We start from the raw sequence: 21,433 nt of genomic DNA on the forward strand, positions 1-21,433 counted from the left end.
CATGAGGGTTTTGTGGAAAGGGATGCTACCGTCCACGCCCCTACCCCGGGTTGAGCAAATCAACTTTTACACATCTAAAATACAAAAAGAAATTTAAGACATTCGCAATGTATTCAAACGGCGGTGAATAAAAAGACCTTTTGACATGATTCCATCATTACCTCTTTTAAACTGCCCGGAAGCCAATTATTAACAAAAAAATAATACCTGTGAAATTTTGTCCCGCAAAATACAGTCCTGGGTTTTAGTTGAATTTCCTGGGTTAAAATCATTTCCTACCAAAAAGTTTTGTATTATTTGGGGGTCTGTGCTATTTATTTAAAGAAGAAAGAAAAAAAGAAGACGTGGGGAAAAACTGCCAGGAAGCCAATTATTAAAAAAAAAAATATTACCGTGAAAGTTTTTCACCGCAAAATACAGATCCGGTTTGAGTTTAATTTCCGGGGTTAAAAAACATTTGCTACCAAAATGTTGTATTTTTTGGTGTCTTGCTATTTGGGATAAAACCCCTTTTTTTTGTGTATTAAAACCGAGAAGCCCCGGGATTTTTTGTGACCGAGACCGAAGGCCCAAAATAACCAAAAAAAAATTTACAAAAACTTACAAAAACTCATAAACGAATGACAAAAAATGTTGGTAACCTCCATATATGTCAAAATTTAAAAAATTTTGAGTGTTAGGTTTTTTTTTTTTCAGCGACAAAAAACATATAAATTTCTAAATTTTTTTCATATTAATAGGTTTTTGTTTTTAACAAATAAAAAAATTTTTGGGGTGACAGTATAAAACTTTTTTGTTCTGTTTTATCATATACTTATTGCTAAAAAAGAATTTGTTTTCATTTAAAAATAATGATAACTACACACCCATATGGCGGAAAATTCAGTCTTATTTTTTTTCTAGGGGTTTTTGACGTCAATTCCGGGGGTCCGTCGCCCCGTTGTCGTCTGTCTCTGTCTCCGCGTCGTCAAAAATTTGCTTTTAGCATAGAGGCGATTTTTCAATTTAAACTTCAGAATATTGGTCAAAAAGAAAACCTTGAGAAAACTAGGCCGAGTTCGAAATGGGGCATCTCGGGCAAAAAATAGGTCACAGGTCAAAAACAAAGAAAAACCTTCTGATCATAGAGGCTGTATTTTTCTTAATCTTCATGAATTTTGGGGCAGAATGAAAACCTTGATGAAATCTAAGCGAGTTTTGAAAAAGGGGCATCTCGGGTCAAAACTAGGGCATAGGCAAATCAAAAAAACCTTGGTATGCGATAGAGGGGGTATTTTTTTAATTAATCTTTATGAATATTGGTCAGAATGATAACCTTGATGAAATCTAGGCCGAGTTCGAAAATGGGTCATCTCGGGTCAAAAACTAGGTCACTAGGTCAAATCAAAGAAAAACCTTGTGTATGCGATAGAGGCTGTATTTTTCAATTTTTCTTCATGAATATTGGTCAGAATGATAACCTTGATGAAATCTAGGCCGAGTTCGAAAATGGGTCATCTCGGATCAAAAACTAGGTCACTAGGTCAAATTAAAGAAAAACCTTGTGTATGCGATAGAGGCTGTATTTTTCAATTGATCTTCATGAATTTTGGTCAGAATGATTGCCTTGATGAAATCTAGGCCGAGTTCGAAAATGGGTCATCTCGGGTCAAAAACTAGGTCACTAGGTCAAATCAAAGAAAAACCTTGTGTATGCGATAGAGGTGGTATTTTTCAATTGATCTTCATGAATTTTGGTCAGAATGATTATTTTGATAAAATCTAGGCCGAGTTCGAAAATGGGTCATCTGGGTTCAAAAACTAGGTCACTAGGTCATATCACGTAAAAACCTTGTGTATGCGATAGAGGCTGTATTTTTCAATTGATCTTCATGAATTTTGGTCAGAATGATTGCCTTGATGAAATTTAGACCAAGTTCGAAAATGGGTCATCTCGGGTCAAAAACTAGGTCACTAGGTCAAATCAAAGAAAAACCTTGTGTATGCAATAGAGGCTGTATTTTTCAACTGATCTTCATGAAATTTAGCCAGAATGATTACCTTGATAAAATCTAGGCTGATTTCGAAAATGGGTCATCTGGGATCAAAAACTAGGTCACTAGGTCAAATCGAAGAAAAACATTGTGTATGCAATAGAGGATGTATTTTTCAATTGATCTTCATGAAATTTGATCAGAGTGATTGCCTTGATGAAAACTAGGTCGGTTTTGAATATGGGTTATCTGAGGTCAAAAACTAGGTCACTAGGTCAAATTAAAGAAAAATCTTGTGTATGAGATAGAGACTGTTTTTTTCAGTTGATATTTATGAAATTTGGTCAGGTTGATTGCCTAAATGAAATCTAGGTCGAATTTGAATATGGGTCATCTGAGGTCAAAAACTAGGTCACTTGGTCAAATCAAAGAAAAAACTTCTGTATGTGATAGAGGCTGTATTTTTCAGTTGATCTTCATGAATTTTGGTCAGAATGATTGCCTTGATAAAATCTAGGTCGAGTTTGAACATGGGTCATCTAGGGTCAAAAACTAGGTCATATATAAGAAAATGCTTGTTTTATCGCAAGAGACCAATTTTTTGGTCCAATCTTAATGAAAATTGGTCAGAATATTTGTTTCCATGAAATCACTAGGTCAAACATGTTTTACACTGTTATGGAGTGTTTCTTAGGTGAGCGACCTAGGGCCATCTTGGCCCTCTTGTTTTATTGAATGACAAACATTTTTATACCATTACAGTATCCAAACTTGATTAAGCTATACAAGTTTGGCTCAACTTGCATTTCTCAATAATTTTTACTAGATGCTGTTTTTAATTTTCTTGTATCTGAAATCAAAGGTGAAATTGTCTCTATCTACTGGTGGTATACATGCTTGATAAAATGTACCATACTATGGGGTTTTGCAAGACAGAGAAAAATTTACTGCACTATTCATCTTCAAATGGTGTCAAAGTCACTGGGCAGGGTTACAGAAACATTGATGTTGTACACTCGAGATAAGATGTTTCATGTGTCCAAGATAAGATATCGTGCGCACAAGATAAGATGTTGAGCGCTTGAAATAAGATGTTGTGCGCTTGAGATAATTTGTCGTGGGCTTAAGATAAGATGTAGAGCCCTCTCAAGATGTCAATTACGCTCAAGATAAGATGTTGTGTGCTTGAGATAAGATGTGTTTAGGTACTCTAGATATGATATCATGTGCACGAGATAATTTAATATTAAAAAAACACAACAATAAATGCATATCCTAAACATACCACCGTAAGAGATATCATGTGGTGTGGGAGATATATTGATCTACTGCTATCTGTGTGTGTGTCCATGTGTGTGTGTGTGTGTCTGTCACAAATCTTGTCTGCGCTCTAAGTTGAACAGTTCTCATCCAATCTTCACTAAACTTTAACAAAATGTGTTTACCAGTAAGTCCACGGCCAAGTTCGATAACAAGACAAATCGCCCCAGGCACTTCAGAATTATGGCCCTTGAATTACCAAAAGTTGGCCTTTTTACTCTTGTCTGCACTCTAAGTTGAACAGTTCTCATCCGATCTTCACCAGACTTTTACAAAATATGTTTACCAATAAGTCCTCAGCCAAGTTCGATAACGAATCAAATGGTCCCAGGCATTTCAGAATTATGACCCTTGAAATACTGAAAATCGCTCTGTACACACTTTTCCGCATTCTAGGTCGAACATTTCTCATCCAATCTTCACCAAACTTGAACAAAATGGGTTTGCCAGTAAGTCCTTGGCCAGGTTCAATAACTAGCCAAATCGGCACAGGCACTTTAGAATTATGGCTCTTGAATTACGGAAGATCACTCTGTACACAGATGTCAGTGATACATATTGGTGCATGATTGACTCAGATACATATCTTACTAAGGCCTATTTCATAGTGTTTTTGGAGATAATTTTAATAAGATTGAAATAAATGTTTCTCAAAGCTGCAGTTTCTTAACTGGTAGGGGACTCTGTACTTCCTTTGCTTACTTTAAATTTCTTGTCCCAACATGACTTCCTACTTTTGATACACAGAAGTATCAATGGTCTGGAAGTTTTGGAAGCCTGAGAGCCATAGATTATGTTTTTACATGGTTTAAGTTTTATTGTTCCATTATTAATATATTAAAGCACATGTTCAGAGCTCCAGTAAAATGATAGTTGTCTTTAATGACCTTCCGGGCATGTATTCTACATGATTTCCAGATGTAATTGTGTCTTAAAACCAGCAATTTGAGATATTGATGGGATATAATCTTAGGTATTTTATGTGAAAACTTCTGTTTCTGGTTAAAGTTCAAATACTAGCTGCCATAATCCACAAAACATAAAATGGGATTCATTGATGCTACAGTATCATTTGGAACAATCATTTTTCCGTTATTTGATTACTTATAATTTGTCTATATGTCTTACAGTAAGGAAGCCTGTACTTAGGGTAATACCGCCAAATACAAGTACAGGCAAGGCTAACAAAAAGAAATGAAAATGACAATTCCTTCTTTTTTCACAATCCAAAATTGTAAAGTTTGAAATTTGTTTCTATTTCTGTTATATAGATTCCAGTAAAATGTATCAATATTTCATCGTCTGAAAGGACACCTGAAATATGATCTCAAGTGAAAATATACATGACAAAAAGGCAATTGACTTTCTAAATGAGAATTTGCCTGAAGCAGTAAGAAAATTGTTCATAGTTTCTCGACAGCTCCCAATATTACATATTAATATTTATCAGACAGCTCACAAAGCAGTTCATAGTCTGTGAATTTATGATTGCAAAAAGCACCTACTGGCAATAGAAAATTCCCGGAGACTCAGAGAACTAAGTAATTTCAAGCTCTCACCTTTTAACGGATAATTAAGCCAATTTCTTGCAGAGGGTCTCACAACCCTCCTACTTCATTACTTACAGCTGGTTTGGGATGAAGAGAAAAAAATCTGAATAAAAAATGGATGAATTTTATCAGTATGTTTTTATGACTAAAAGCATATGTTAGTTTATAGCATGATGTGAGCACAAGTTTCAAGGTTATAGAACATGTACCTGTATCAAAGACATTTGTTTGAAATATGTAGAGATAGCTGGAGGTTTTTCGGAGTTACCTTAGTACTGCCATATACCAGGATTTTCCCCAGAAGATGAAAATATGCTGCAATCATAAACTCATGAAAAACTGTTATTAGTATGGCACAAAGCAAAATTGAGCAGATCAAAGAAAAGCATTTTAAAGTCTGGTCTAACACAGTTCCTAGATGATGTTACTGTAATTAAAGCAGTTATGTTTTGGCATAATAATTTCTTTTGTTCTTATTGTAAGTCTTTCCCTTTTCCCTTTTCAGGCTCAATAGAACTCCGGGAAGACACAGTCGAGAATCTGCTGTCAACAGCATGTATGTTACAACTGTCGGAAGTGGTTGAGGCATGCTGTAACTTTCTCATGAAACAACTTCATCCATCAAACTGTATCGGTATTCGACAGTTTGCTGATGCTCAGGGATGCTCCGACCTTTACAAAGTTGCCAATAACTATGTAATGGTAAGTTTTACCAACAACTGACTGGCAACATGCTTGCCTTCAGTAGTTTCATTAAAATTATTCTGTTATCCAAAAAAGAATGTTTTAATTACAGTGTTGAAAAGCATTTCTTTTGAAAGATTTTCAAATCATAGATTCAGATCAATCAAGTAATCTGAAATCTTCAATTTAATGAATAGGGCAAAATATTCCAATTCTCTACTTATGTCAAAACATAATTATAAAAATTTGATGGTGTTTGATAGTCGCTCAGTATAATACCCAAATAACAAATAGTAAATGAGTTAGATTAGTTTGTTTTTTTCAGGCAGTTGTTCAAACTTGGGCAGTGTCATAATATCTTAAAGTATGATATCACAGAAAGGAGATTATGTCGAATTATTCATGGTCTCATTTGCATATGTTATTTATGAAGCATATTTTAATCAAATGCAATAGGGACTTTTATGTAAACAAGTGTAAGTTTTGAAGTGACCTCGAATCAAAGGATCATATTTTATCACTTTCACTTGATATGACACAATACATTGATATGTTTGTGTAGGGCTTAAAATAAAGTTATTTGGTTGTTAGTAACTTACAAAATAATATCTTGATAAATACTCAAGACCAGCTTAGCGTGTGAACAGTTATGATGATACACAAAGATACTTTTTATTTATTTATTTTTTTTTTTCACCACCAAATTTCAAGAGGTAATGTCTCAGCTTTGAAACCCAGGAAAAATCTTCTCGTGGCCTAATATTGATTTATTAAACTTTTACTCCTCGTTTTCATGTTGAATTTTTGCGTACATGTATTTTATAACATCTATTTATTGTACTAGAAGTAAAAAAAAATCATGTGTTATCAAAAAAGGAATAAATTACTTTGTCTGTATTGAAGGATGTGGTGTTACATGTATAAGATTTTTCAGTAGTAATTTCAAATTGATGATATTTGTTTAGGAAAGGTTTGGAGAAGTGATGAACACCCAAGAATTTCTCATCCTGCCTCCCGATGAGGTTGCCAAGCTTCTAGCCAGTGACGATCTCAATATCCAGAGCGAGGAGATAATTTACTCAGCGTTAGTCATGTGGATCAACCATGATATCAACAATCGCAAGAAATACCTCGCTAAACTTATGTCGCATATCAGACTTCCACTCATGTCTCCACAGGTAAGCACAATGTTTCCAGCCAGTCATTTTGTAAGCTAGCCAACCAATTCATCCATTCTTAACCATTAGCTTGCTGGCGGCATGTGTAGGCTGATCATCATCCGTGCTGTTTTGCTATTCAGTCAGTAAATTTTCAGTGAACACCCTTTCAAATAATAAATGGCACTTAGTGATAACCGCTACTCTGCAAGATTTTGACAATTTCTTCACATGTTCACATGTTACAAGATGTGGAGTACAAGATTAACTTACAGTGCACGCATTTATACAATTGCTAACATTAGGAAGTCATAGGAAGAAATATATTTTATTGCACAATTTTTATGGCTATTTGTTTGATAAAAGCATTTGATTTACTGACCTAGAGCCATTTTAATTATATCAGAAAGTTCCACTAAGAATTTCCATTTTTAGCTCGACTATTCGAAGAATAGTCTAGCTATTCTACTCACCCTGGCGTCGGCGTCAGCGTCGGCGTCGGCGTCACACCTTGGTTAAGTTTTTGCATGCAAGTACATACAGCCATCAATTAAAGGCATATAGCTTTGAAACTTATTTTTTCTTTTTCTAGGTCAATTACCAACCTCTCTGGGTCAAGTCCCATAACTCTGACATGTATTTGGAGCAAATTATGCCCCCTTTTGGACTTAGAAAATTTTGGTTAAAGTTTTACATGCAAGTTACTATCTCCAAAACTAATGCAGATATTGAATTGAAACTTCACATGTGTCTTCGGGGTTATAAAACTAGTTGATAGCAGCAAGTCCCATAACTCTGACCTTCATTTTGGCCAAATTATGCCCCCTTTTGGACTTAGAAAATTCTGGTTAAAGTTTTGCGTGCAAGTACATACAGCTATTTCTAAAAGGCATACAGATTTGAAACTTAATTTTTCTTTTTCTAGATCAATTACCAACCTCACTGGGTCAAGTCCCATAACTCTGACTTGTATTTTGAGCAAATTATGCCCCCTTTTAGACTTAGAAAATTTTGGTTAATGTTTTACATACAAGTTATTATCTCCAAAACTAATGCAGATATTGAATTGAAACTTCACATGTGCCTTCGGGGTTATAAAACTAGTTGATAGCAGCAAGTCCTATAACTCTGACCTTCATTTTGGCCAAATTATGCCCCCTTGTGGACTTAGAAAATTCTGGTTAAAGTTTTGCGTGCAAGTACATACAGCTATTTCTAAAAGGCATACAGATTTGAAACTTAATTTTTCTTTTTCTAGATCAATTACCAACCTCACTGGGTCAAGTCCCATAACTCTGACATGTATTTTGAGCAAATTATGCCCCCTTTTAGACTTAGAAAATTTTGGTTAATGTTTTACATGCAAGTTATTATCTCCAAAACTAATGCAGATATTGAATTGAAACTTCACATGTGTCTTCGGGGTTATAAAACTAGTTGATAGCAGCAAGTCCCATAACTCTGACCTTCATTTTGGCCAAATTATGCCCCCTTTTGGACTTAGCAAATTCTGGTTAAAGTTTTGCGTGCAAGTACATACAGCTATTACTAAAAGGCATATAGATTTGAAACTTATTTTTTCTTTTTCTAGATCAATTACTATCCTCACTGGATCAAGTCCCATAACTCTGGCATGTATTTTGAGCAAATTATGCCCCTTTTTGGACTTAGAAAATTCTGGTTAAAGTTTTACATGCAAGTTTCTATCTCCAAAACTAATGCAGATATTGAATTGAAACTTCACATGTGCCTTCGGGGTTATAAAACTAGTTGATAGCAGCAAGTCCCATAACTGATATGCATTTTGGTCAAATTATTCCCCCTTTTGAACTTAAAACTCTTTGATATTTAACCTTTTTGGGTAATATTTTCCTGCTTCTGGGACAATATTTCGAATAGTCGAGCTTGGCTGTCTTACGGACAGCTCTTGTTTATGTTGTGGATGAAAATGAACTACCTTGGTATTCCTTGTCTCTAAAGGTTCAAGTTTAATTTTTAGTTTAGAAAAAGTGTTATTTTATGAAAAGTATATAATGCATTGTTATATTATGTTACCAATGATAATATAAAAGAAATGTCTTAAGTTGCACTTTGAAAAGCCATTTCATTATTCTGTTTAAGGGTGTAAATTTCACAGCTTTAATCAGAAAATCAGTTTTATTGACCATAAAAGCATAAGGTCAGTAAGTAAAGGCTTGTTAACGCTTGCCTTTCAGTTTCTTTCAAATATCAGATGACTGAATGCCACAGTAAAATAATTACCATGTAACTGTACGTCTTGTTAGTTTTTGCTATGGATCCATAGAAGGTTTATATCTGGTGACTACCACTCATATAAATGAAACCCAGCAAACTTACACACTCTCTTATACTTTTGTATAAATACATGTGGGAAAGTTGAAGACAGTTAGAATCTGTAACATTTTGTTAATGGTATCATATTTAAAAAAATTGCATTAAAGGCATCAGAATTTGAAGAACTCTTTTCTTAGTCCATGAAACATCTCACTTTCCCTAAGATTGCGCAAATACTTCCATCATTACAGTTTTTTTCTCTCCAAAGAATAAAAAAAAAAAAATTGTTCAGTTTGTTGGCCTCTTTCAGCCCACATAATCCCTTCCTGCTCATTACTCAGTATAAATCTGTCAATAATCAGACTGGAAGCTGGTAATCTGAATTTTCCTTTTCTGTAAAATGTCATTCACAGGAAGCCCTCTTAATTCTGAAATCAGAATCAGGGTCTATCAACAATTTGTGTACAATTTTGTTCAGGCTCCAAGCAACACACTGTTAATACTTAAAAAGAAAGTTCATTATCATTGTCTTTCTACAACATTGTATATTAATAATGTCAAAATAACAGTGGTTGTGTCATAGCCTAGTGGTGAAAAGCCACTGTTTACATATCATTTGCCCTTATGTGATCTGTCACTTGAGGGCTTGTTGAAGGTCATTTATGATGTTGCTGATTTGTACCTAAAATGAGAGTCTTCCCTCACCATTAACAATGGTCGTTGCCATATGACCTGGATCTTCTCTCCACCATTGAAGCTGATTATGACCATACAACCTTGGTCTTCCCTCCACCATTAAAGCTGGTAGTTGCCATATGACTTGGGTCTTCCCTCCACCATTAAAGCTGGTAGTTGCCATATGACTTGGGTCTTCCCTCCACCATTAAAGCTGGTAGTTGCCATATGACTTGGGTCTTCCCTCCACCATTAAAGCTGGTAGTTGCCATATGAGCTTTGTTTTCCATCAACTATTAAAGCTGCTAGTTGCCATATGACATAGGTCCTCCCTCCACCATTGAAGCTGGTAGTAGCCATAATTTATGATTTTGGTCTTCTCTCCACCATTAAAGCTGTTAGTGGCCATATGACCATGGGCTTTCCTTTACCATCAAAGCTGGTCACCGTATGACCTTGGTCTTCCCTCTACCATTAAAGCTGGTTGTTGCCATATCATACAGTCATATTGTTTGATATTTTTCCTTTCTTTTCTTGTAAGCTTTGATATATAATGCCAGAACCACTTTTAATGGGCAAATCATAAACAGAACATGCTGATTCATTAATATTTGATGAGACAGGTGCTATTTTGGATTAATTCTATGAGTATTTTGTCTTCAGCTAATTGAAAACGCTATAAATAATCTTATGTTTTTGTCATTAAGTTATAATATAATTGTAGAAATATCAGAACATTATGTGACTTCAGAGCAGTATCTTACAGATCTTCAGTCAACTTAGAATATTTTAAAGAAATTTTTATCCACACCACCTGTACTATTCAGTGTCCCAATTGCTTATGAAATTGGAAGTAGACTTTTCTCTGAAATTGCAACTTGTTTAAATATTAAATCACCACTCAGTGTAGGTCAGACCCAATATGTTTTGTTCAAAGATCTGGAGATAACTCCTGAGGCTGTTCAAAATTTGTACGATTATGTCCCTTTTCTTCTCCAAACAAAGATAACCAGAGCCAAGAAAGATCAAGTCAGAATATATAAGTGAAATGGTAAAGAGAATAAAAAAAATATTATTTAGTTGGTAGCAAGATTACTGTCCAGTTTTTGTGAAATAAAGTCAGTTAATGAAAAAGTCTGTCTCAGTATTAACTCTTTAAGACCTGCCAGCTTAGCTCAGATCTAAGGATTGCAGAGTTTGATCCTAGGCATATCTCCATGAAGATTTGATAAAAGACAGTGTGTCTGAAATCATATTAACCCTTAGCCTGCTGCAGGCGAATTTAACAGCCTTTGCAAACAGCTTGGAACCAGATCAGACGCCGATTAAAATCGGCGTCTGATCAGGTTCCAAGCTGTTTGCTACTCTGACAATATTTCTTCCAGTTTTGGAGCAAATTGAATGAACTTTACAATTTTAGCAGACGACATTTCCAGCAGACGACAGTTTATCTAGCATGCTAAAGGTTAACTGTCTGTTGCTGTGTAAGTGAAAAAAATGTTGGAAAAAAACATGGTGAAACCTAGAATAAACAAACAAATTAGCTCTTAAAATCAATGGTCAGATATTCCTATATTGATTTTGCTTCATCTGTCAGCCAGGATGGACAGGCTGCTGCTGTTAATAGAATTTAGACAAACTTAGTGGGAAGGTTCATTGCAAAATGAGGTTATAGATGTCTGCAGTAATTCTGGTTGACTGAATTTTTGTAGATTTTGATTTTAAAAATAGAAACTTAAATAGATTTGATTTTAACTGCATAGTTGTTTTGCTTTCTTAATAGTTCTGAAGGTTTTCATCAGATCACTTCAAATTAAAACTGAAAAACTCTCTCTATCTTGAAAGAAGGAACTGACAAGATTTTTTCTGGTGAAATTCATATGGCAGAATCTCTTTTGCAGAATAATGACAAATATTTCTTGTCTATATGATTCTGATTTAATGACAAGACTAAACATAATGGTTGGATGAGTACTGAATACATAGCATATAAAAAACAACAACTAGGTGTCTGTTAGGTCTCGCATCATCAGCTCAAGATTTATGATTCATTACAAACTAGAATATATAGGAGACCTTCCTAGGAGATTTCTTAATATTCTGTGATTATAGACAAACTGACAGTGCAGTGAGAAACTGTATCTTGTAACATATCTATCATTCTCCCTTGATAGACCTATAATAAAAAGCACCCTGCTACTACTAACCAGTTGTTATTGTGAGGAAATGAGATTTCCTCAAATTAATTGACAGAAAGCATTGTTTTAATGTGATCAAGAGGAAATTTTCAGGGCTGGATCAATAGTAATGGGATAATGCCCTGGTGATATAGCCATATATTGCCCGAAATCTCTGCTTATTGTGTCTCCCATGAGGCCATGTTGCTTTCTTACACTAAATAGTTCCAAATATGTAAGAAATATACAGAAAATTTCATTATTGTTTGTCAAATTTTCATAATAAAATGCATATAATTCTCACTTCAATACCAGTGTAGTGGATAAATTGCAGAGATGTGATGTTGGACTGGAATTGTTTCATTTCATTTTATGCCCTTATATGTGCAGTGGAGTAGTTATATCCCTTTCACCATCCAGATTTTTCCTTCTTTCAAAATCTTTAGCATACATAGAGGATATTCGTTTGTTTCAGCATAAGATTGAAATGTCTTCATGAGTGAGTACCAGATGCAATATTTTCACGATCCATGAGTGAAATTGTAAGATATGGTGTTCATGTGTGAAAGATACTTTTGATCATAGTAGATGTAAAACAAACAAATCTTCTTCTGACTAAATTTACTAAATTTTATAGTTTCTTACCAGTGAAAAAAATATTTGATATTTTTCGCTGTGAAAATACCAGATATATTTCACTCTAGCTTTTTGATAATATTTTGATAATTCACTGAAAAAACATGTAATATAATTATGTGTAAACTTAGTGTTTAAGACCTTTCAAAAGTATGTAATATATACAATTTCTAAGATACTATTTAACTTACTAAATTTCTATAAAACGTTACATGCCACAGAATATCTTCATGATATCAGGAACCAGTATAATAGTTATTATTTATCTGACTTTGAAAAATGTGTATCAAGGTCATATTGTATCAAACAAAACAATAGCAAGTCTCTCTCTGTTTGTTACAATATGTGACATATAAAATTCCTCTTTTTGGTCAAGTATGTTTTTCCTGTTGTTGAGATAGGTCATTAAAAGTATGGCGTGAAATTTGTTGTATTTGTTTACAATGTAAGGATCACATGAGAAAAAAGGGTATAGTGTTACTGAAAGGTCTCGGATTTCTAAGTTGTTTATGTTTTTCCACTATTATAACCGATATATATTTATGACTTCAAGCATAACAATTAAATTTTTAGTACATGATACTTTTTGTAAACAGCATCTTATACACAATTTATCCTTTAACTGGCACAGAAACAGAAAGCAGCCAAAACTTCCTTTTTGTATTAATGTGCATTACAAGAGTTGTTGATGTAAGATGTGTTCACTGGTTTACTGAAAGTCCATTATACATTTGACTCCCAGTGTTAATATAAGTACAGTGCTATTGGTAAACAAGGTGGTAAGTCTGGAACTGTATAATTATTATAATTAAATGTAAAAGTTCAACAAGAGTCAGAATGAACTGACATTTAATATATCCTACATTTTCTGTTTAACAGTTTATCGCAGACCATGTTGAGACAAATCCCCTGTTCAAAGACAACAAAGACTGTCAGGGCCTGATAATGGAGGCCTTAAAGTACCATTTACTACCCGAGAGACGATCATCATTCCAGAGTCCAAGGACCAAACCCCGCAAATCCACCGTCGGGATGATGTTTGCTGTTGGTGGTATGGATAGTAATAAAGGTTAGTCATAAGAAAGTCAGTATTGAAATAGTGTGACTCATTATGTATATATTTTTAATGTTTTTATGTAACAATGTGACTGGTGGAGTCAGTATTTGTAGTGTGTTGTATCAGTTATGACATTACTTGACAATAACATTCATTCGGTGTTAATGTAATAAGGTGATTAATTTGCATTGTTTCTTACATCAATATTGTAAAATTGTGCATATTCTCAGCTGCAGAACTTGTGTATACAAACCTAAAACATCAGTGAAGCTTTAGTGATTGGGAGAACAGAAGCCAAAATAAGGATATAGTCATCATGAGAATTATCGCACCCTTCAGAAAATGTAAACATTTAAAAAAACGGCAAAGCCAAAGACATTTTGTAATGTTACAGTCATTGTAACACTGCCTTACGACTATTAGGAGATGTGACATCAATATCATTTCTATGAAATTAATTCCCTCTGTATTGTTGGTTAAATGTATTCTTCTTAGAATGCTGAAGACTGAAGTTGGAAAGTGGCCTAGCACATTGTTAATGTCAGATGTTAAGGAAAGAAGTGGAATATTCACAATGGCTGAATGACTAGTGTCTTTTATAGGGCAACATCTTTAAGGCATCTTCAGTGTAATAAGAAACATGTATAGACTAGTTTAACGTGTTAAATATGTTTTCATATATAGGTAGTGCTCTTATTTTCACTAATGATTTTTTTGATACAGGGCCATCAACAATTGAGAAATATGATTTACGGACCAATACTTGGACACAGGTAGCTAACATGAATGGTCGACGACTTCAGTTTGGTGTGGCGGTACTTGAGAACAAACTGTTTATCGTTGGAGGCCGAGAGGGACTGAAGACCTTAAACACTGTAGAATGTTATGATCTGAGAAAGAAAACATGGACTCTCATGCCGCCTATGTCAACACACAGACATGGATTGGGTAATTTATTTTTTCTTTAAAATAGAAATCAGTCAATAGTAATTAGAGATAATTTCAGTGATTTTCTGTCCACAGAACATTATTTTCTCAGATTATAGTAGTGCAGTACAAAGACTGTGGATTAAATCTTGTAAACAGCTAAAACAGCGGTTCCCTGGAAATGTTGGAAGACAATAATGCATTTTATTTATAGTCTGTTATAGAGATAAACAGCATTTATTCTAGTATGTGTTTTGTCTGCGTTTATCAAATTAGAATGAGAACATTGTTTGACAGTTTATTTGCTGTGGAAATTGTTTCACTGAAAATTGTGAAGAATGATTAAGGCGAATGCGGTAGATAAATAATGACTGCTGGGAAGAAAGTATATTGGCATTCAAAACATTCTGTTTACCAGAATTTAATGTAATATACTGTTTTAACTAATTATTGAATATGAAGTTTAATACAGTAGTATTTATTTAATCTGACATTCATTGTTTAACTATGATTGTAATATTGTACACAATGTGAGATGAATTTTGTATATCATCTGAAACAAATGAAGTGGATACCTAACTTGAGAAAATCAAGATCAGTTTGAACAAATCAGGCTTGATACGGAAAAACAGGACCAGATAGGGATCTAAGCATTTTGGTTGGTTCAATTAAGGGGGTCAGTATGGAGCTGTATAAAACAAATATCATGAATCAAATTATTTCATATTGGCTTTATTATTTGTTTTCTGGCAGTCATATTGGCCTTAGGTCAGAACACATAATGAGGTCTGTGTGAAATCATTTGATTAATAACACATTGTTCAGTAAATTGATATCAGCATGCTGTCATGTAAATCATTACATTTTGTGATGTCTTTTTGCTCATATGTATTATGTGATGGCAGGTGCATCTGTCTGTCCGTCTGTCTGTCCATCATATTTTGTGTCCGCAGCATAACTCAATAATCATTCACGGTATCAACTTTAAACTTGGCGTAATAGAAGGTGGCAATGAGATAATATGCAGAGCGCATGAAGCAGGTTGGTAGGTCAAAGTTCAAGGTCACTAATGGAGCTCAAAATTCAAATTCTCTTATTTCGTGTCAGGAGGATAACTTAAGAACTATTTAAGGTATTAATATCAAACTTGGCATATTGATAGGTGGTGATGAAATAATGTGCAGAGGGCATGAATCGGGTTGGTAGGTCAAAGGTCAAAGTCACAAATGGAGCTCAAAGTTCAAGTTTGTCCTTCATATTTTGTGTGAGGAGTATAACTTAAAACCATTGAAGGTAATGACTTCAAGCATGGAAGTAGGTGCTAATGAGACAATGTGCAAAATATGTGAACTGGGTCTGTAGGTGAAAGGTTAAGGTCACAGCAAGGTCAAATCTATCTGTCATATTTTGTGTCCATTCAAGGTATTAACTTCAGACTCTTTCAATTTTACTGCTTCCAGGGATCGCATTTAGCAGTCGCCAACTCGCAAAATTCGAGTAAGAATAAAAAAATGCAAGTAGGAAATCATGGCACTCGATTATTTTCGTGATCATGTTCGAAAATCGACAAATCCATTGCTCTTCAAAAACTTCTTCAGGGTAGTTACCGATGATCATATGACCACTTGTAGATGCATGTCGCTTTATACAAATGTAATTATCGGATATCTAAGTAAGCGTCTAGACTATATTTGTTTTAATTTTGGTCAGTAATTCACAACTGCGAAAATGGAAAGAAAATAACAAGTTTCTTTGTGCGAAAAGGCCCGTGGAGACCGAAAATGCTAGCAACACCATGGGCAGTGACCTGAAATAACCTTAAACTTCCAAGTCTAGCCAAAAATCCAAAGAATCTTTGAGTACACTGACTCTTTCTTCCGAAACCAGAAAGTCCCGGCCTGATCCAACCGTGAAAAACTGGGAAATGGAGCTGAACATAAAACTTCTATATGAAACCAAACAACTTAATAGATAGGAGCATAGGAAATGAGTGTCTGAATTGGGATAAATTTAAACTGTGCTATTCTCATTTCTATGGCTTAATTGAAAACTACCTCATTTTAATAAATTACAAACTTTTTTTCATTTAGCCCAAATGAGCTTAAAGTTCTAGAGCATTTTGCAAAAATCACTCATATTTTTTTTACAGAAGACTATTTCAGTGTAAATAAAATAAATATATATGATATATTCTAGGTGTTGGAGTGTTGGAGGGCCCTATGTATGCAGTCGGGGGCCACGATGGTTGGTCATACCTGAACACTGTAGAGAGGTGGGACCCGCAGGCTAAACAGTGGAGTTATGTGGCCCCTATGTCAACACCAAGAAGTACAGTGGGAGTGGCTGTTCTGTTTGGAAAGTAGGTGAAATAGTAAAGTGGTTAGGTGAAAAAACTCTTTGAATATCGGTGTTTGATTGTATCTAACAAGGTTATTCAGGTTTATAATAAAATCCTACTTTCTGCAGATATTTTTAGCTCACCAGAGCCAAAGGCTCAGGGTGAGCGATTAGGATGGGTCACTGTCCGGCATCCGTCGTCCGTCCGTAAACTTTTTACTTTAAATGACATCTCCTCATAAACCGCTAGGCCAATTTCATCCAAACTTCACAGGAATGTTCCTTGGGTGAAGCTCTACAAAAATTGTTCAAAGAATTGAATTCCATGCAGAACTCGAAAAACTTTAAAAAATCTTCTTCTCAAAAACCAGAAGCCCTAGAGCTTAGATATTTGGTGTGAAGCATTGCCTAGTGGACCTCTACCAAGTTTGTTCAAATCATGACCCCCGGGGTCAAAATTGATCCCGCCCCAGGGGTCACTTGATTTTACATAGGAAAATCTTTAAAAATCTTCTTCTCAAAAACCAGAAACCCTAGAGCTTAGATATTTGTCATGTAGCATTGCCTAATGGACCTCTACTAAAGTTGTTCAAATCATGACCCCGGGGTCAAAATTGTCCCCGCCCCAGGGGTCACTTGATTTTACATAGGAAAATCTTCAAAAAATTTCTAAAAATAAACCAGAAGGCCTAGAGCTTAGATATTTGACATGTAGCATTGCCTAGTGGACCTCTACAAAATTTGTTCAAATCATGACCCCCGGGGTCAAAATTGACCCCGCCCCAAGGGTCACTTGATTTTACATAGGAAAATCTTCAAAAATTTTCTAAAAATAAACCAGAAGGCCTAGATCTTAGATATTTGACATGTAGCATTGCCTAGTAGACTTCTACAAAATTTGTTCAAATCATGACCCCCGGGGTCAAAATTGACCCTGCCCCATGGGGTTTCTTGATTGTACATAGAAAAATCTTCAAAATTTTCTAAAAATAAACCAGAAGGTTGGAGCTTAGATATTTGACATGTAGCATTGCCTAGTGGACTTCTACAAAATTTGTTCAAAGCATGACCCCTCCCCAGGGGTCACTTGATTTTACATAGGAAAATCTTCAAAAAAATTCTAAAAATAAACCAGAAGGCCTAGAGCTTAGATATTTCACATGAAGCATTGCCTAATGGACCTCTACTAAAGTTATCCAAATCATGACCCCGCCCCAGGGGTCACTTGATTTTAACATAGGAAAATCTCCAAAAAAATTCTAAAAATAAACCAGAAGGCCTAGAGCTTAGATATTTGACATGTAGCATTGCCTAGTGGACCTCTACAAAATTTGTTCAAATCATGAGCCCGGGGTCAAAATTGACCCTGCCCCAGGGGTCACTTGATTTTACATAGGAAAATCTTCAAAAATTTTCTAAAGATAAACCAGAAGGCCTAGATCTTAGATATTTGACATGTGGCATTTCCTAGTAGACTTCTACAAAATTTGTTCAGATCATGACCCCCAGGGTCAAATTGACCCTGCCCCATGGGTTACTTGATTGTACATAGAAAAATCTTCAAAATTTTCTAAAAAAAAAACAGAAGGCCTAGAGCTTAGATATTTGACATGAAGCATTGCCTAGGGGACCTCTACAAAAGTTGTTCAAATCTTGACCCCCAGGGTCAAATTGACCCAGCCCCATGGGTTACTTGGTTGTGCATAGGGAAATCTTCATAAATTTGCTAAAAATAAACCAGAAGGCCTAGATCTTAGATATTTGATATGTAACATTGCCTAGTAGACTGCTACAAACTTTGTCCAAATCATGACCCTTGGGGTAAAAGTGCCCCCACCCCCCCACACCCACACCCCCTCAGGGGTTACTTGATTGTATATAGGAAAATCTTCCAAAAAATTTCTAAAAATCATCATTTTGACATTTGAAACATGTAGCTCATATAACTCTGGTGAGCGATCCAGGGTCATCATGACCCTCTTGTTTGTTTTTAATGTTCACATAATTACGCTAAATTAAAGGCATAAGCTAGATTGTCTGTATAAGAGATGGGCGAAATTTTTCCCAATATTAGAATTTCTTCAAACTTTCCAAAAATGCCATTTCCAAGGGCAGATAACTCTTTTTCAGAAGTCACTGTGTATGTCCCGGGCAAAGGGTAAAAATCCCGGATATTTTAACTCAGAATCCCGGCAATGTCCTAAAAAATTACGGCATGTATGAAGAAACAAACTATTAATTTCTATATCTTATTTGTAAAGTCGTTTGGTGGAGCTTATGGCTTTTTTGATAGAGGGTGAGTCAGGAGACAGTTAGACAATCGTTAAATGATGATTGTGTTGCAAACAGCTGCTAGATTGTTTCTGTCCAAAAACTTTGCAAGATAAATGGCCTGTACTTAGACAAATTTAAACCCGTCCCAAGAAATTTAAGAGTTATGGCATGTGAAAGTAGAAATTCTTGAGTGTCTAGCCTGCAGATGTAAATACCGTATGTTACAAAACATATTATGACAGAAGCTGTTTGTTTCAGTAACTTTGTCAATGCAAAAATGTAACAAGTTTTCCTAAAATATGTGTTTTGAAGGACATAGCATGATAATGTGAATACAGATGATTTCCATGTTGAGTAGGAGCGAAATCTTAGTTTTAGATAATGAACATTCAAAGTTAATGTATCTTGTAAGGCTGTTTTGAACAAAGGAATAATTCTAACACTTTTAAAATTTTCTTCTATATAAACAAAGAAGGATTTTACTGTGTATTATCAATTTAAACACATTTCGCAAAATGACCTACTTTTGGCTATTCCAGTTTACTTCGTCCATTTACGCCTAAAAAAGGATCCCAGATTAGTTTCCCTTCCTGGTGTAATTTGAACATGTTAGAATGGTAATAGATTTTAGTTTGGCATGCTTTGTTGGCAAGTAAAACACTGTTTTGAGTTCATATGCGTAGTAATCTAATCATGAAGACTGAATCTATTTCCCAAGTATGTTGTGATAATTTTAGAAAGGTTTGAGACTTAGTTAAACTGCTCTGTCACATTTTATGTCCTTAATGACAATTTCTAACACTTGATCTGCCACAGACTCATTAAAAGTAAAATATGAAATACATTATCATAATTATGCATTAGGTTATAGTGAGATTAATGGTACTCTGATACATGAAACAGAGTGTTTATAAACACATATATATGGGGCCTCTGTGGCCAAGTGGTTAAGGTCGCTGACTTCAAATCACTTGCCCCTCATGGATGTGGGTTCGAGCCTCACTTGGGGTGTTGAATTCTTCATGTGAGGATGCCATCCAGCTGGCTTACGGAAGGTTGGTGGTTCTACCCAGGTGCCCACATGTGATGGTAATAATGCACGGAGGGGCACCTTGGGTCTTCCTCCACCATAAAAGCTGGAATTTTATGACCTATAATTGTGTTGGTGCGATGTTAAACCCAACAAAATAGATAAATAAATACACATTATGTATGTGTATAAATACAGTGACACCATTACAGTACAATTTTCAGGCATGGTAAAACATTGCAATTAGTCTGAAGCCTGCTGGGAAGAGTTAATTAGCAGTTAATACCTGCTGATAGAAGTGAAACATGCTTTTAACCGTCTATCTGCACTGTTCACCGTGGTTAGATGATGGGGGTAATTAACTGAAAGTTCTCCATTACTGTGATAAAATTGTTGTGCAATAGACATAAAAATCTACAGTCTATTGTGGTGCTGCCAAAACTTTTTAATTAATACTCTTTCCTGCCTTTTATATTCAGGTTTTGCAGGAATTGTCTGTGATGTTTTTATTTGTTTGTTTCGAGAACAAACTTTTCGTTAATGCAATTTGGCTGATGAGTTAGTCGCTTGGGAAAATATTTGTTAGAAATTTCGCAGAGAAATAATTTTCAGGCAGATTTGACACGTAGTGTTCAATAGAATAGCATGATATCAAAAATAATTGTTTCTCTTTAAATGTTGATGGTGAAATAAAACCTTTTATGAGAGGCTTTTCTGTAATGGGTACAAGTTTCCTCTTACATCAGCATTGAACATTTGTCTTGAACTGAGAAAAGCAGTTTTAGATATCGCTTTGTCTCAATTTCATTAAGTTTGTTTTACTATAAAGAAGATAACAACTGTTGTCAGTATGGCTAATTTTTGTAGGATATTGTATATTTACATTTATACTTGGAGCTTGTCTGTTACTCAGTGGAAAGACAACAGACTAAAAACCAATCTCCTACTCTCAGTTTTAAATGTGCTGTTTTAAATGCTTTACAGCTTACTTGTAAAATGCACAAGGATAGTTTATCTTCTGTGTAATATATTGTTCTCCACAATCTAAAATGACTACCATTCTTCTAAAAGTGTGGCCTAGCCTGTATAACTGGTGTAGACTATAAAGTTAACAATTTACCTTGCAGGCTGTATGCTGTGGGAGGCAGAGATGGTTCATCTTGTCTCAAGTCTGTTGAGTGTTTTGATCCTCACACTAATAAATGGATGCCATGTACACCAATGTCTAAAAGACGTGGAGGTGTGGGTGTTACTACATGTAATGGGTTCCTGTATGCAGTAGGGGGCCATGAAGCCCCAGCGACCAATCCTACATGTTGTAGATTTGACTGTGCTGAAAGG

At 35.0% G+C, this 21,433-nt stretch overlaps 1 protein-coding gene across 8 annotated transcripts in view; it reads left to right on the top strand.

The window, feature by feature from the left end:
- Positions 1-21,433, top strand: part of LOC123556384 (kelch-like protein 5) — a 140,709-nt gene that overhangs the window by 109,409 nt on the left and 9,867 nt on the right. For all 8 annotated transcript variants that reach the window (XM_053542608.1, XM_053542606.1, XM_053542611.1 and 5 more), the window contains 6 exons: positions 5,349-5,545; positions 6,493-6,705; positions 13,347-13,536; positions 14,248-14,472; positions 16,648-16,810; positions 21,220-21,432. In XM_053542608.1, the coding sequence (XP_053398583.1) occupies positions 5,349-5,545; positions 6,493-6,705; positions 13,347-13,536; positions 14,248-14,472; positions 16,648-16,810; positions 21,220-21,432 (1,201 nt within the window). The remainder of the gene's footprint in view (positions 1-5,348; positions 5,546-6,492; positions 6,706-13,346; positions 13,537-14,247; positions 14,473-16,647; positions 16,811-21,219; position 21,433) is intronic.

This window comes from Mercenaria mercenaria, chromosome 5, assembly GCF_021730395.1.
Source record: "Mercenaria mercenaria strain notata chromosome 5, MADL_Memer_1, whole genome shotgun sequence".
NCBI lineage: Eukaryota > Metazoa > Mollusca > Bivalvia > Venerida > Veneridae > Mercenaria > Mercenaria mercenaria.